Here is a 17,549-nt window from a genome sequence, read left to right as displayed (position 1 = left end):
GCCCTTCACACCAGAATGAGAAAACATCTTTTTTCTTTACAACTTCTATATATATCACGTCATCAACTCCTATTAAAACGGAAATTCCTCTCCTATTGAAAATGAAAATTCTAGCGGTTCTAGTTTAAACAAGAATCATTCTCCTATTATAATAGAAATTCCTCCCATATTGGAAAAAGAAAAATCTAACACTTTTAATTAAAATAGGAATCCTTCTCCTATTAAAAACGAGAATTACACTCCTAAATTAAAACGGGATCCCTCTCCCAATTAAAAAAGTGGGTTTTTAAGACTTGATTGAAACAATTTGTTAGGAAATTAAAATGAGTTAGCGACAAAAATAGGAATCACAATTTGTTATTATATATTTATCTATATATCACCTCTCTATATTAAAGCAGAGTACATATGAAGGTGGCACTCTCCCAAGAGAGAGTGAAGCCACGTGGATGGGTCAGTTTCTTTTGTGGAAAAAACTCAATTAAAAGTTTCACGTACCCTCTCTGTCAATTCTCAAAACCCTTCGCACTCGAGAGAATCTACTCTGTTCTTCATGAAGACAAGGGTCTAGCAAAAGCAAGCCTTCGGTTCCAGCAGGTTCAAGTGATAAGCAAGCCTTCTTCCTAGTTTTTTAAATTGCCATTCAAAAAAAAAAAAGTGTACGTTACACTTAAGGAAGTGTACTTAACGAGGGGTTGTTGAGTAAGGGAGTGGTCGGTATACTAATATTGTATAAGTCTTTGTCTCTACCCTAGCTAGAAGAAAGAAAGGGTATGCATGTGCGTAGAAAACCTAAACAGCTTAAGCCTAATTCGGGAAAAGTAGTTCCTGGTGGAAAGTGAGAGATCTATTGATGGACACGATAATAAGATATGGAGTTGCTGGACACGTGGTTTTTCGGTCATGGGTTCAGATGATTATATTGGTCTAGGCGTTTGGCATCAAGGTATTCATTTTTTTCCCTTTAGTTCATTAGAATTTATTTGCCAATTTTCTTCACTAAATAACTGTTTGAAGATATCGATATATAAAATTTTCAAAAGTGTATTCGATTGTTTGGCAGAATTCGCTTCTTTCTTTGAGTGTTTAACTGTTATTTATTTGATAGGATTTGGCTTTCAAGCTTTGTACTTGCATACTGCCATGATGAATTGTTACTTCCATCATATGAATTTGTGGATGAGTTCATGCATGATTATTAAGGTAGGCTAATCTATTTTGCTGAACCAACTTTTTTTCTTACTTGACAAATTTTGGAATCATTGTGTGGTTTTGGTGTCCTGAAAAGTAATAAGAAGTTCGAATATATTACGGGATATGGTTTTATCAGGAGAGTGATAAGCCATCAGGAGAGTAAGATGAGCAACTTTTTGAGCGATTGTTATAAGCTCTTTTAGCTAAGGGCAAAAACATAATCTTACATTTTTCTTACTAGATTTAGTAATATCTACCCTGCTCGAGCAACTGGTGAGAGGAGAAAAATGCTAAAACCTTCCCCTTTTGGGGGTTCCACCTGCTCCACGCGAAATCATGGATTTATCTGAGTTTGAACTCCCTCCCGCCCCAAAGTAGGTAGTTGAGGTTCAATCGCACAGATTAAGCTCCACAGCATCAATTTTGATATCTTATGTTAATGTCAATGGTGACCAAGGAAAGAAGGTGTCTTTTGCTGACAAGGTTCGTGGTGAACAACCACAGCATCTGGATATTGAAGATCTGCCAATTCCGGAGATGAAAGGCAATATGTCATCGATCAAGCTTCTGTAAAAGGCGGTGGAATGAGGTCTTCAATACTGCAAGCACTGTCTTGTTGGTCACTTGGATTTCCACAAAATCATGTTGGATGAGGTAAGAAGAATGGCAACTTCAAAATGGCAACCACAAGGAGATTGGAAACTTATTCCTTTATGAAAGGGTTTCTTCATTATCCGATTAACATGTGAGATAGACTTGAGGAAAATCTGGGTAAGCGGACCTTGGACATTTGGGGACCAAACTCTAAGATTATCTAAATGGTCTCCTGATTTTGATCCATAAGTGCATACTAAATCAAATGCCCTGATCTGGATCAAATTTCCTAAACTTGGACAGCAATACTGGGACTATAAAATATTAATGTCTATTGCTAGGGGAGTTGGTGGTCCAATAGGGGTTGATAAGCATACCCTAGAAAGATCCTTCGGGTTCTTTGCATCGATGCTTGTAGAAGTTGATATATCAAAACCAATACCTAACCAAATATTGGTGAAAGAGGAAGATGGTAAATCTTTCTTGCAGGAAGTGGAGGTGTTTAAACATCCAAAGTTCTGTGGTCATTGCAAATCTGTAGGGCACTTGGTAGCAGAATGCAAAGGTTTACGGAAAGATTTCAGAAAAGAAGATGCGCCGAAGGAAGCAACAATTACAGAATCAGACAAGGCACAAAAGAAAATGAGAATAAACAGGAAGAAAAAAGATCAGCAACCATCCACTAGTGGAGCCAAGGATCCTAATGGAATGGTCTATGTGGAAGAAATCCAGCCCGCCCATGCTAGAGTTGTGAATGGTACAAATGTACACATAGATGGGATCGTACAAGAACAAGCAGCTAACAGGGTGATTGTTGAGAATGTAGTGGTGCAAACTGAAGATTTTCATACTGAGGAGTTGTAAACTGAGGCTTCGCATGCTGAAGCATTAAATTCTTCATTAAATGTCTCTCTAGTAAATATGCAAGTTACTGATAAGGCTACAGAGTTGGATAATTGTTCCTCAGCGGTGGCTACAGAGACAGTTGATACGCCCATTATAGAATCACAAGGAGTGGTAGTTGCTAGTCCAATAAGCACAGCTGATAGAGTTAATGCAGCTTTTAAAGACGTCATGATCATGGGATCACCAAATTCCTTCAGTAATAGAAGTTACGCTTTAGAAATGAGTAGTATGAGTAAAAAGATTCATGATGAGAATCCATCCTCCCCACGCACTCCCCTCGAATGCTAATGTCATGCTGGAAGCTAGTAAACTGCTGAATACTGGTAATTGAGCAGATGAAGCTAAAGAAGAGGAATGGAAACAGAAGACCAAGAAAGGGTATAGACCTCTGAATAAGGTGGAAAACATGCCTTCACCTAGGGCAAGGTCAGGCAACCCACCCGAACAACATTAATAATGAATACAATATACTGGAATGTCAAGGGAGCTAAATGACAAGAACCTTGGTCTTATGTTGAGGAGATTGTCAATGAGTTTAATCCTGAATTTTTGTGTATTGTTGAGCCTCTTATTCAACCACCTACTGGACTTCCTTCTTTGCTCGGTAGATTGGGTTTTGGGGCTAAATTTGTTCATAATGACATCCCAAATAAAGTAGGAAATATTTGGGTGTTCTGGGATAGGCAGCTATTTGGGATGGGCATATTTGGGAAATATCACACATACTGGGATATTATTGGAACTGATGTGAGCTCAATTGTGATTTCTTTTTTCATAGATAATGTGCTCCCAACAGGTATGAATTCTAGTTTCCTCGTTTTGGTACCTAAAGTTACAAATGCTATTTCAATTAACCAGTACAGACCTATTTGCTTAAGTAATTTTCTGTTTAAGATTATTACTAAAATTATGGCTGAGAGAATTAAGCATATTATGGAGTATATCATTAGTGGAGTGTAGCTTGCCTTCATTAAAGGGCGAACAGGTACTACTGGCATAGCACTTGCTTCTGAGATGATGAATGAAATGGATAAGAAGCTTAGAGGAGGCAGTTTAGGTATAAAACTAGACATTACTCAGGCTTTTGACTCTCTCAGTTGGGAATTCTTACTAGAGACGCTTACACGGTTTGGATTTAGCAGTACATGGTGCTCATGGATCACTACCCTTCTTAGTAGTGCCAACATCTCGGTTATGATTAATGGATGTCCTTGCGGTTTTTTTGGAGCTGGAAGGGTTTCAGACAAGGAGACCCCCTTTCCCTTCTCTTGTTTGATATTACAAAAGATCAATTGGCTCTTCCACATGAGGAAGATAAAGCATATGGCAACAGCTGGCAATTGCCCTAGTACCACCCACATATTATTCGCAGATGATATTTTCATCTTTGCAAATGGGGACATTCTTGGCCTCAAGCTCTTGAAGAATATGCTTAATAGGTACCAGTCTGCAACTGGTCAATTTTTAAACTCCTCTAAGAGTAAACTATTCATGGGAGCTATGAGAAATGCAAAGAAACAAAAAGTGACAGAACTTTTTGGATTCCAAGAGGGGAAGTTGCCTAAAAAATACCTTGGAGCACCTATCTTTAAGGGGAAAGCTACAGGAGCTCACATTCAAGTGTTAGTTAAGAAAGTTAGAAGAAGGGCCAGTGGTTGGGCTAGTAGAATGCTATCTTTTCAAGGCCGAGTGGTGATTGCACAATCCATTCTCAATAGCATACCTGTGTATAATATGTCTGTATACAAATGGCCTTTAAGATGCATCAAAGACTGTGAAGAAGCCATGAGAAACTTCATCTGGACAGGGGACACATCTGTAAGGAAGAGTATTACCTTAAAGTGGGACAGAAGAGGGGTTGGGTTGAGGAAATTGTGGGAATTAAACTTTGCTCTCCTTATAAAGCTCTTTTGGTCCCTTCTATCATAGAACACTGAATAGAGTAAATATATGATGAAAAAATTCTCCATGCTCTCTAGAAATTGGATCAGCTACTATAAGTCTTCATCTGTTTGGCCAGGTCTAAGATGGGCTTTGAAGGAAATGGATCCTCATATGAGTTGGTCAGTTGGGCAAGGAAAGAGTATTAGATTATGGCAAGATGCATGGGCTGGGCCGGCAGTAGCTGATAAAGTGCAAGGAGTAAATTGGAAAGAATTTACTGCCAAGGTGTCAGATATTATAGTGGATAACAACTGGTCCATTCCCAACAATGTAGTCGAGGTTTTTTCTCAAGCTGGTATAGATGTAAATACACTTTTACCACCTTCTAGAGAAGCTACTGACACTAGAGTTTGGGTATCAGCTAAAGATGGAGCCTTCTCAGTCAAAGAAGCTTTTAAGCAATCGAAAAAAAAAAAAAAAAAAAAAAAAAAAGATGAATCAATCGTAGTGTATAGTAATGCTAACAAAGATTACCTCTCTTTTCGATCTTTGCTTGTAGATTTTCAGAATGCTTTTAACATGGTTGATCGGACTACCATGTTGAGAGAGGTTCAGATCTGTTGCCCGCCTATTGCCCCTTGGTTGAGTACTTGTATTGTCAACCCGCGAGGTTATATATGGGGATGGCTACATATGGTCTGCTTCGGGTCCAAAGAAGGCTTTTAGGTCCCCTTCTATTTGCACCGGTGTTGCATCCCCGATTCTCGCGGGTTCATCCGGTTGTCGGGTTGTTTACTACTGAGCTTGGTATCTAGATGATGGAACTCTGATCGGAGATACAAAACAGGTGGCGACAGCTTTGGGTATGATTCAAGAAGAAGGACCTTCTTACGGGTCGGTTCTTAATGTGGCTAAAACTGAGATATTTTGGCCATCACTTGATCCACGTCGCTCCACTCCTAGTCTTTTTCCTTCAGATTTGTCCCGTCCTCAGCAGGGAGTCAGGTTGCTTGGAGGTGCGGTCAGCACTGATTCATCTTTTGTCATCGGTCTTGCTCGTAAGCGTGCTGAAAAGGTTGTGACTTTGATGAGCCGTTTAGCTATATTGGAAGATCCACAGTGTGAGTTAGCTCTCTTACGGGCTTGTGTTGGGCTCTCTAAATTGGTCTTTGCGATTCGTACTTGTCCACCATCCCTTTTTAGAGAGGCAGCAAAGACTTTTGATCGGCATCTCCGCAGTGTTCTCCAGGGTATTGTGGTTTCTGATGGTCCTAACTTCAGTGATTTGCAGTGGCGTTTATCGACACTCCCATTACGTCTTGGTGGGTTAGGTATTTATTGTGCCACTGATGTCTCTACTTTTTCTTTTGTGGCCTCCCCGTTGTCGACTTCGAGCTTAAATCACATTCTTAGGAGTTGTGGGCCAGTACCTTTGGATGAGATTCTGGATGTTGCTAGCAGTGCATTGAGTCTTTGTCTACCCGATTTTGACCTCAGTTCTATGGCCGTGAATGCTACCGTCCCCTCAAAACCACAAAAAATTTTGGCGGAAGCGTTCTATGGTAAGATTGTTGTTGGTCTTAAGAGGGAGTTTATGTTATCTGCTCGTCAGAAAGCAATCATTGGATGTTTGCAGTCAGAACACGCAAAAGATTTTCTACTTGCTATTCCGATGGAGGGACTTGGTCAGCGTATGTCGTCGGTGGAGTATCGTTCTATTCTCCGATACCGTCTCATGATTCCTTTGTACTCTGAGGGTGGTCTATGCCCTATTTGCAAAAAAAAGTAGACTAGATGCTTTCGGGGACCATGCAGCACATTGTAGACATTTTCCAGGTTTCAAATACCGACATGATCATGTCAAAGATATTTTATGTGATGCATTTTGGAGGGCTGGGGTACAAGTGAAGAAGGAGGCTCCCGTGAATTTTCTCACGGATCCGAATGAGGGAAGATCTACACTTCGGCCTGCGGATGTATTGATATACAGTTGGTCTGAGGGGAGACATGTATGTGTTGATGTAACTGGAGCCTCTCCGTTGGTAGGGCTTGGGAATGGAGTCTTTGAGGTGGGAGAAGCAGCTAAGAGAGCAGTGACAGGGAAGATAGAGAAGCATGAGGAAGCTTGCACGGCTAACCAGCATTGTTTCATTCCATTTAGTTTCGACACTTTCGGTTTCTTGGAACAACAGTCTGTTGAGCTTCTCAAGAGACTTCAGAAAGTTATGGACAGTAACGTTATGACAGTTGGTTCTAACGAGTTTGTTTTTAGAAGAATAGGATTTGCTATTCAGAAAGGACTTGCGGCGCAGCTTGTTGCACGCTTGTCCTAATTATTTGTAAAATTCCTTATCAGTATTAATAAAATTTCCACTTAAAAAAAAAAAAAAAAAAAAAAAAAAACCTGGCATATTTGAGTCTGGAACAAGCATGTCCATCCAAGAACAGCTGGGCTAGTTTGGAAACTCATGCATAAGGTGGTACCTACTGATGACAAGGTTCAAAAGAAGGGGATTCATTTAGTCTCCAAGTGCAGATTGTGTAATATGGTAGCTGAGAATGTGCATCATATACTATGGGAATGTGAAGTAGCTAAGCAATTATGGTCTTGGATCTCTGAACTATTTAATATTTCCTTAAGTAGTTTCGATTTTCGCAATGTCAGAAGAGCCACAAAGGAAATAAGTCCCATAAGAAAATAGCTATGGAATGCTGTGGCAGTACATCTAATGGTTCAAATATGGAAGACAAGAAGTTAAACATGACTCAACTGAAGAATGACCTAATTAAGGATGTTCGGGATGCTGGCCTGATTACTATAGGTACTATGTTCAATACCATGGAAGACCTTGACCTTCTAACTTTCTTTAACTTGAAGGACAAAGCCAAAAAAAGCAATATTAGAGAAGTGATATGGTCTGCACCTTAGTGGGGAGTGGTTAAAGCGAACACAAATGGGTATGCGTTGGGAAATTCTAGAACTGGTGGTGTCAGTGTGGTATTTAGAAATCATAATGCAACTGTTCTAGGTGTACTCGCATATGGCATGGGAGTGACTACCAACTATACAGCTGAGTGCATTGCCATCGTCATGGTAGCAGAGATAGTTGCAAGGCATAATTTGAAGAAGCTTTGGATCGAAAGTGACTCAATGGCAGCTGTCCAATCTTTTGGGCAGAACCAGGTGCCTTGGATGCTGAAAGCAAGATGGTTGATAGTAGTAAGCAAGCTTGACTTTTGGTGTATTACACATACCTTAAGGAAGGCAAATTTTGGAGTAGATTCAGCTGCAAAGAAGGGTACTTCACTAATCAGTGGAGTTTCTTTATGGAGCACATCCATACCAAGTTTTATCACCTCTATAGAGAGTCCTTTGAGAACCTACTACACATTTGATTAAACTGGATTGTAACTCCTAGTTTTAATTGCATGTAACAAACTCACCTCTCTGTAACTCTATTTCTAGTTCTAATAAAATCCTTACTTGTGTGCAAAAAAAAAATACGGGATATGGTTTTATCTGTGTGCTCACATTATTAAACTCATATTAACATGGTTGCCGTAATCATATAGTAATCAATGCTATTTTGGAATAGTTTTCACTTGAAATGACTTTAAAGTTGTTGCAAGTTTGATCACATACTAATGTATAGACCTCATACCATACAAGATGAGGTTGCCAAGCCACCCAAGTTTGATATAATTTAAAAATACACAACTCGAGTTGAATTATATATCTTAAAAGAGACAATTATCAAGTTAGTTAAATTAACAACGAACTATTTTTGTATGAACAATGATTAATAATTTAATATTGCGAGTTGGAGTTGCTAAGTTATTTCCACTTTCAATTAGTGCATATTTCTTTTGCTGCCATGCAATGTCGCCCAATCTAACATATATCTCTATTGCAAGTGGGAACTTAACGGAGGTGCGAAAATTGTCTATCTTACAAATCAAGGTGATTCAACTATTCAAGGAGGTTGGACGCCAGTACAAGACTAGTTTAAGAACAATGTACCCAACTTGCATATATTAATCTTATATTGGTAAGATACTTGCTCTATTTTACTTTTGTAGTTAGGATTGTTTGTGTTGATACGTCAGACTCTTAAATTTTTTAAAAGTCACATACGAATCCCAAAATACCTAGCTATTCCAACTGTTAAAAATTTGAATTCTTCGAGTGGCAGAGGATTCTTCAAACACAAAGCAATTTAGAGGAAGAAAACAATGGAAGTTGGTAGAAGTTTTGATGTTGAGGAAGGTTTTGGAAGTGCGAGGAATATGGTTTGGTTAAACCCGACTGAAGTGGGTGTTCCTCTTGATGTTGAATCTGGAATGTGGGAAGCAAAGGTTGGTTAGGACTCAAAATGTAAAAAGTTTTAGAACTTATGTGTGGTGATTAGATATATTATTGATGATATTGTTGTTTGAACTTTCAATATATTTTACTAACAATCTGACTTTAAGAGTTCAGTGCCACTAGGTGATATTATGTTTATATGTCATGAATATTAAATTGCGCTAACAGATCTTTGCAGTGAAAGTCAACCATCACAACGCTCCTCTGCTTCTGATATTTGAGAAAACACTATTAAAGAATTTCAGATAACTCAAATGTGTCTTCCCTTTAAATAGACCATAACTAATTGTTTAACATAGCTAATTAAATATCATGTTTTACCATAACTAAAAAGAAAAGTGCCCTAAAAAATAACTTTGTAGGTGAAGGCTGTTTCTTAAATGAGAATACTCTGTGTGCATTAATTCATCAAAGAACACGTTCATGTGATAAATATATTCCTCCTTGCATGAAGGGATCAATTAATAATTTTGTACTTTTTTTCTAGGTTTATTTGCACTCATTTAAGAACTATGCCATTTGCAATGGTGCAAATGGCTCAAATGTTATCTATCGTGCTCAGCTGAAAGGTATAGTTTAAACTTGGATTTCAATCTGGCCACTTGACATATGCATGCTTGAACCTATCTTTCATGGTTACATCATGTTTAGAACAAAATGAGTCGTGAAACTTATATGTTGAATATGAAAAAGATATTTTTGGGTGTGTGCTCATATAAATACAAAACAAATATATAGCATAATAGTACAAAAATCATTCTTAGGTGTATGGTGGTGCAAAGGGATATTAAATTCACTTGAGTCTGATCCTTCGATGACTTTTGCTTGGCTAGCAAGTAAATTCCTATATCTAAGAAAACATAAATTATAAATACCAGAGCCATACATTTATATTTTGAAATAGATAAAGATGGCTAGGGAATGCAAGATCAAGTTACATTGTCCATTTTATCATCCAAATTGAACCTTTACTTTTGTCATCCTGAATACCAGGCAAAAAGATCATTTCATTAATGTTCAAGGTTATTTCTAGATGGCAACTTGAATAAAGCATGTGTGCCATGATGAAACCAGAATTATTAGCTCCTAACTTAGCTCCAAGTAATTAACAGTGGCAAGCCTATTATATGTACATGTTTGATCGATTGATTAGAGCTTGGTTTGAAGCTATTGTTCTTGAGGTGAAAGGTTAGTTAAGCATGTTAGATATTGACACAGTGTGCATAGCAGAAGTACTGGAAAAGATGTCACATATTTTGTTAATTAGTTGAATGTACTGTATTTTCTTTGTTTATGTTTAAGATATCGATTTTGTGTGTGAATTTCATATAATTGTTTCATGTCATTTTCGTGAATCTACAGAAAGTTTTTGTGATTATGCTCAAGAAAGTTTTATCTTGATTGATTCTTGGGGATTTTTAATATATTTTAGGATTCTGACTGTGGGAGTGCATTGTTAGGATGTTTTAGGAATCTCAATGGCTATGTATATTATTGAATTAAGTCAAAGAATTGTGGTACACTTAATGGGCATAATGTACATTGTACTTTACATCTTTTTGCAATTTAGATACTTTACTTTTTTTTTTGCACTGCAGTACTTTGCACTTTGCATTTTCTTTCAGGTGATGACCATGGGCCAAATTCCGTTCAACTTGTTCTCACGTGGTCAACACGTGTCATGGTTTTTCTAACGTGGCATGGGTTCCCTGTGACATTGTGCCACACAGGCTCAAAATGAAGCACGTTAGAAGCACATGACTTAAACTTCCCTCTCATTTCTCATTTTTTGTGCTTATTTCCAACAGTTAAGTGAAAATGGGGGATCTATCATAAAACCCTAATTTCCAATATTTGTCCAACATCTCTCTCTCTCTACATAACCTGAAAACCATAAAACCCTAGAAACTGTAAAAAGTTGTTTGTGAACTCGCATTGTTAACTAATATTGGGAATTGATTCAATTCAAGTACGCATAAATATTATTTAATTAGTATTAAAATATTATTATTGTTAATTTATTATTAATATAATGTGTTGTTTAATTATGTAATGAATGGTATTGCTATTCATCTCCATGACGGAGGAGGATTCGCTACGACTCCAAATCTTCACTATCATGGGGGGTAAGGTATCATATTTTCACAATATTGATCCTGATAGGTTTGGTTATTTTAATTTGAAAGAGCTTGTGGATGGGTTGGGTTATTCCAATATCATCAAAATTTACTTTTGTAGGTTTAGAGGCACTAGCTATATATTGGTTCATGATGATAGTGGTGTGATGGAAATGTTGAAAGAAGTTAAGGCTGGAAATGGTATTGAGGTGTATACTGAGCATGAGTTGATTGTTAAACATGTTATTGAAGAAGTAGAGTTAGAGGATGGGGAAGAGCAAGAGATACAAACTCAATTACAGAATGATAGGGTTTGTCTTTCTTGTAGTGAGTCTGAGGATGAATTTAAATTTGAGGATTTGCCTGAGTTGTCTGATAATGATGAGGAGCTTATTGAAGTTAGAAAAATGGTTGAAGAAAGGAAAAGGCTAAGAAGAATTGAAAGAATGAAATCCATTTGGGATGATGATGAACTTGAAGATATTCCAGTGACTAAGAATGGTGGTGATGAAGCAATGAATGGTGAGAGTGGTGATCAAGCATTGAATGGTGGAACTGTTGATCAAGCTGTAACTAGTGATGGCAATGATGTGTATGAAGCAGTGAATGTTGATGAAGTAAGGAATGTTGCAAGTGATGAAGAGTTGGAACCAAAAGATGTTGATAGTGACTATTTAGATTCTAGTGATTATATTAGCCCTGATACAGATGAGGATGAGGATGGTACCATACTTAGAAAGTTCAAGAAGATGAAGTACTTTACTTTTGATCCCAAAAATTATGTGTTTCATGTGAGACCCATACTAGGGATGGTCTTTACTAATTTTAATCAATTGAAAGATTGTTTGAAAGACTTTGTAGTTGCACATGGGTACCAATTGTGGTTCAAGTTGAACAACAAGAAAAGAATTCTTGCAATCTATGCTGAGGGGTGTTCTTTCAGACTGTATGCTAGTTGGATGAATGCAAAAAGAAGTTTTCAAATAAAGTCTTATATAAAGAAACATACATGTTCCAGGGTCTTTGATGTTCAAGTTGCTAACTATAAATGGATTGCTATGATCTATCATGACAAGATACTGAAGTACCCTAAAATGAAGTTGAAAGATTTAAAAGAACATATATCTCATAAGTTTAAGCTAGATGTGACATTATGTCAGTGTTGTAGGGCTAAGAAGAAAGTTCTAGATGCAGTGGAAAGTAGGTTGGGTGGAGTATATGCAAAGTTGTGGGACTACCAGTTTGAGCTTAAAAGGAATAATCATGGTAGTACAATTGAGATTGTGACATGGAATCCTGAACCTAATGGACCTGCAGTTTTCAAGAGTATGTATATAGGATTTATAACACTTATAGATGCTTAGAAAAGTGGTTGTAGGCCAGTTATTGGGATGAATGGATGTTTCTTAAAGGGTTATTGCAAAGGGGAGCTACTTGCAGCCATTAGGAGGGATGCAAACAATCAAATGTTCCCAATAGCATGGGTTGTAGTACAAGTAGAAAACTTAGAAAGTTGGAAGTGGTTTCTTGATTTGTTAATGCAAGACTTGGCTTACAGTGAGGGACATGGACTTGGCTTGACCATTATAAGTGACCAACAAAAGGGCCTTGTACAAGTAGTTAAAGACTATTTGCCATTTGCTGAGCACAGGAATTGTGCTAGGCATATTTATGCCAATTTTAAAAAGTCATTCCCTGGTTTACAATATAAGTTCTTATTTTGGAAGGCTAGCAAATGCGGGACACCTCAAGAGTTTGATGGTATCATGGAAGAATTGAAGAAGTATTTTGCACCAGCATATGAACACCTGATGGTGAAGCAAACCCCAAAACAATGGTCGAGGGCATTCTTTACCACATTTGCTTCTTCTGACTGTGTTGACAATAATATATGTGAGACATTCAACTCAACCATAGTAGAAGCAAGGGAAAAGAATATCATAGAGATGATTGAGGAAATCAGGTTGCAAGTGATGAGAAGGATGCAAAAGAAGATTTCAGACATGCATAAATGGAAGGGTGACATATGTCCTATGATAATAAAGAAGCTATAGTAAAATAAGGAGGACCATAGATACTAGACAACATAGTACAATGGCTCCAAGTCATTTGAGGTAAGGAAGAACAAGTATGAGGCCTTCATTGTTGATGTGGAAGCTATGACATGTACTTGTAGGATGTGGGAGTTGACTGGCATCCCATGTGCACACTCCATATCTGTTATGTATTTTGTCAACATTGATCCATCCATTGAAGCATATATCAAGTTGGTATTTTGTGAATGAGTATAAAAAGACATATAGTCATGTGTTGCAACCTTTGAATGGCTAAAACCTATGGAATAGAACAAGGAAGGAAGCTTTTTTGCATCCAATAGAAAGGAGAATGCCTGGTGCCCAAGAAGAATAGAAGAAAGGAAGGGTGGCAGTAGGTACTGGAAGGGTTACATAAGTGACACAAGACAAGCCTTCTCACCAACTCAGCAGGAAAGGTAGGAAAATGCATTACTCAAGGTGCAATAGTACATAACACAACATTCGATCTTGCAAGTCCACTCAAGAACCAGTTAGAAAGAAACGAATGTTTTTAATTATTTATTTTTTAGTTTGTTTAGTGCTTTAATTTTACCCAATTTTCTACTTATGTTTGTAATTATATTTAACTCTATTTAATAGGTGAGGAAGAAGAAACAATCAAATGATGACATTGTACAAGGTGGGAATGAGAATGAACAATCAAATGATGACAATGTATAAGGTGCACAAGCTGGGAATGTAGAAGAAGAAAACCCTAGTGATGTCATTGATTCAAGGGGGTAGAGGATTAGGAGCAGTTAGAGGAAGAAGGGAACCAATTCCTATAGGCTTTGGAGTATATAACAGCCCTGATGGAAAAACTTATATCAATGTGAGTGTCCTGTGTGTCTGTGTCTATGTTTTTTTTTTTTTTCAAGTGTTATACTCTCAAGTGTTATATTTTATGTAGACTGCAAGTAGATTGCCACCTCGAAATGTGGAAAATATGCAGGTAGTACATGAGAATGTACAAGCTACTAATGTAGAGGAAGAAGGGATTGGTGGTGTAACTGGTTCAAGGGGTAGAAGGTCAAGAGGTAGAGGAATAAGGGGTAGAGGTAGGGGAAGAAAGGAACAAGTTCCTATAGGTGATGGAAAAAGAAATAGCAATGTGAGTGTCTGTGTTTTTTTGGTTTTATTGTTTATTTATTTATTTATTTGTTTTTATTTCACTTATATCAATATGATCTATTTTATGTGTAGACTGCTTCAAGGTTGTCACCTCCAACTGCACCAAGAATAGTCATGTCATTGGGTTAAGGAATACATGCAGTCCCTCCAAGTGGAAGGAACTACTTTCATGTAAGATTTTGTTATGTCTTCATTATGATATATGGTTAGTTGTTTCATGTAAGTTGTAATAAGTTTTTTTTTGACACATTGAATATTGTTGACATAGCTATAAGAAAGATCATCTGTGAGAAGTAATTCATCAAGTGCACCTGATCAACTTAGTGGCCTAGAAGGTTCATCTACAATGGGAGGATTCCAAGCAAATGTGGGAACCCAAAAGTCAACAACAGTAATGGGAGGATCTCAAGCAAATAAAGCACCACAAGTTAGAAACAATGTTGGAAAAACCTTGGGTGGCAAAAGGCCTCAGACCCCAGATCAACAACTACTGGTGTCACAACAAGAAGTAAAGCTTCCAAGTGATCTATGTATTTGGTTGTTTAAGAACATATGTCAGGATGTGTATTTGGTTATTGTGATTGTTTAAAAACAAATGTCAGGATGTTATATATGTATTTTGTTATTTTGGTTGTTTAAGAACATATGTCAGGATGTTTGGTTATTTTTGTTATTTAATGTAATGATTTATGCAGTATTGCAGTAAGTGTTTATGTTATGTATTGTTGTTGCAGAAGATTTGTTGCAAAATAAGCAGCTCAAATAACCAAATAAACAATAGTGCCAAATAACCATTTACATTAAACACTTGTACATCATAAATGCAAAAACTAAAATTACAATAGCTTGCTTCAATTGCATATTCTTCAATTCCAGTTGTTTCACTTTTTTCTTCAACTCCATTCTCTTTTTCTTCTCACATTCAAGTGTTACCATCAATTTCTTTTGCAAATTGAGTTTATTCGTCTCAGCAGCATCTGAATGTTGTTGTAACACTTCAATGTTACTATACACATCAACAAACCTCTGCTTTAGTGGTTTCTGATAATCCTCCAATACAATGTAACCACAATCATGTGTTTTGTAATTTCTGCAGCCCCAAAACCTTCTTCCCAGGTTATCAAGAGTCTTGGAGATCACTATTGGTGATGGCTCTCCGCAATAGCATGTTCGTGAAGAAATGACCGAGGTAGACGCCATTTACGCAAACTAGGTACGCAAATTAGGTTCCAATTTCTATTTTGTTGATTAATTTTGCAATTTGGTTGCATTTTTGTAGTTATGGTTCAGCTGGCCAATTGAATTTATAAATAGAGGATATTGGGGATTGAAATTAGACCATTGGATGGATGGGAAGTTATTTTCGACCGTTGAGAAATGGAGGGAATTAATTGCACATGTTTCTCGTGTGCGTAATTTCATGTGCTTCTCTGTGCCACATAAGAAGAAATTTGAAATGAACGGACACGTTGGACACTCCGGTGGCCACGTTAACACTTAGCTAACCGGAATTGGGCCATAGTTGTTAAGTGGAAAAAAAAAATGCAAAGTACAAAGTACAAAGTACTGCAGTGCAAAAAAAAAGTAAAGTATCTAAATTGCAAAAAGATGTAAAGTACGTTGTATATTATGTCCATTAAGTGAATTGTGGTATATGCTCAGTACATATTGTCCCTACAATCTTTAGACAGAATCTATTCCATTACAAAATTTAGACAAAATATAATATAGTTAGTTTGAATTGTAAAAAATATTGTCCCTTCATGATACTATTTCTAGATTTCTAAACAGAGTAATGCTCAAGTCCGCACCAATTGAGAAGATATAAGCAACAGGGGTTATAAGGCCTTGAAAGCAGGAGTACAATTCATCTTCTAGAGTGATATGATTATAGGAAACAAGAAACAAGAAACAATAAATATTTTGGATTATTCATTTCTAGATAGTGTTACTAAATATCATTTTACTCAAATATGCATTACTCAATGAATTAGATTAGTTTCGCATACTTAAATAGAAAAAAAAAAGTAATATTGATATTTAATGAGTATTGTCATTATGTCGAGGAGAACATCTAAGATAGTCTGTACCTTATTATAAGATATATTGTGTTCAAGTAGAATCTAGCATGTCTCTGTCTATGTTTTTTTGGGAAAAAAAAATGTATTCACATTTAATAGTGGAGGTTTGCAAGAAAATAATCATATGTTATGTTGATGATATAGTCTTCACTCTTCAACGTCCACAAATGCAAGTTTAGAATACACGGTATATATGAAGATCATCTGAACCAAAAGTCAAGAACACTAGGGTCTAGATAAAGTAGAATTTTTTTAGGCACACTGAGTCAAGGATATAAGAAAGAACTCTGTGTAATAATGTTAGAACAAGTGCTAGATCAGGTTTATTATTCAATACAAACATAACTTTTTTGTAGTGGGTGATAAGCACCCAAAATTGTAATACTAAACCCCATAGAGACATAGTATTTTGGTTAATTATGTGTTTAATAATCATGAAATAATTATATTTTTATACTTTTGCAGGTTTTCGCAATTAATGTGAATATGATGATAAAACCTGCATCAAAGCACATGAATACTGTGCATACTTGAAGTCTTCCCACTCAGCCCCAGTGAAGCCTAACAAAGCCTGACTAAAGCCGAAGATTCCAACAGGACAGAACCAATACAGAACGGGATCATGTGCAAAAAAGCAGCAAACTTCCGAAGCTCATATCTTTCAAACCCGGACTCCGATTTCAACAAGTGAACTGCCAGAACAACCAGGGCGACGAGTTATACGCAAAGACAGGAAGTTGTAAAAACACCAACATCTAGGGCCACCACTGGACACAGCACGTGGACCCACTCTGTAGGCCCACAAGAAGTGATGAGTCGTCACATATGGACAAGTGGCAAGTTATGGACACTTTTGTGACACCTTGCAAGAAAAGACAAGACAAAACAATAAATACTTGACTAAACTTGTGGGTAGGAAAGGTGTGCTAACTTTTGGCATGGTTGGTGGAAAAAGACAAGCTTGTAATAAAAGGTGGGAAGGCTTCATGTGAGAGGAGGGGGATATATCTTTTTGAAATGTTGGAGAAAAGGGCATTCATTCTTGCATTCCATTTTTGTTGTTTACATTTCATGCATGGTATTTTCTTCTATTTGAAGTTTTTGTATTAGGTTGATATAGGAAGTCTTGAACTTCTAATAAGATATGTTTTCTTCAAGTTAAATTTCCAGTTCTTACTTTGCTTCTTCTTACTTTTTCATT

General features: G+C 37.0%; 1 protein-coding gene across 1 annotated transcript; it reads left to right on the top strand.

Annotated features, from left to right (window-relative positions):
* Positions 1–2,709: 2,709 nt before the first annotated feature.
* Positions 2,710–7,978, top strand: LOC147504861 (uncharacterized). Its single transcript, XM_086605383.1, has 7 exons — positions 2,710–2,926; positions 3,030–3,120; positions 3,303–3,490; positions 3,680–4,522; positions 4,715–4,992; positions 7,223–7,400; positions 7,608–7,978. Exons 1-7 carry the CDS (start codon positions 2,710–2,712, stop codon positions 7,976–7,978), a joined length of 2,166 nt encoding a protein of 721 aa, XP_086461509.1.
* The last annotated feature ends 9,571 nt before the right edge of the window (positions 7,979–17,549 follow it).

Source organism: Coptis chinensis, chromosome 4, assembly GCF_015680905.1.
Source record: "Coptis chinensis isolate HL-2020 chromosome 4, ASM1568090v1, whole genome shotgun sequence".
NCBI classification, from domain to species: Eukaryota; Viridiplantae; Streptophyta; class Magnoliopsida; order Ranunculales; family Ranunculaceae; genus Coptis; species Coptis chinensis.
The sequence above is the reverse complement of the archived record's forward strand: the minus strand, read 5'-3'. Positions and strand labels throughout refer to the sequence as shown.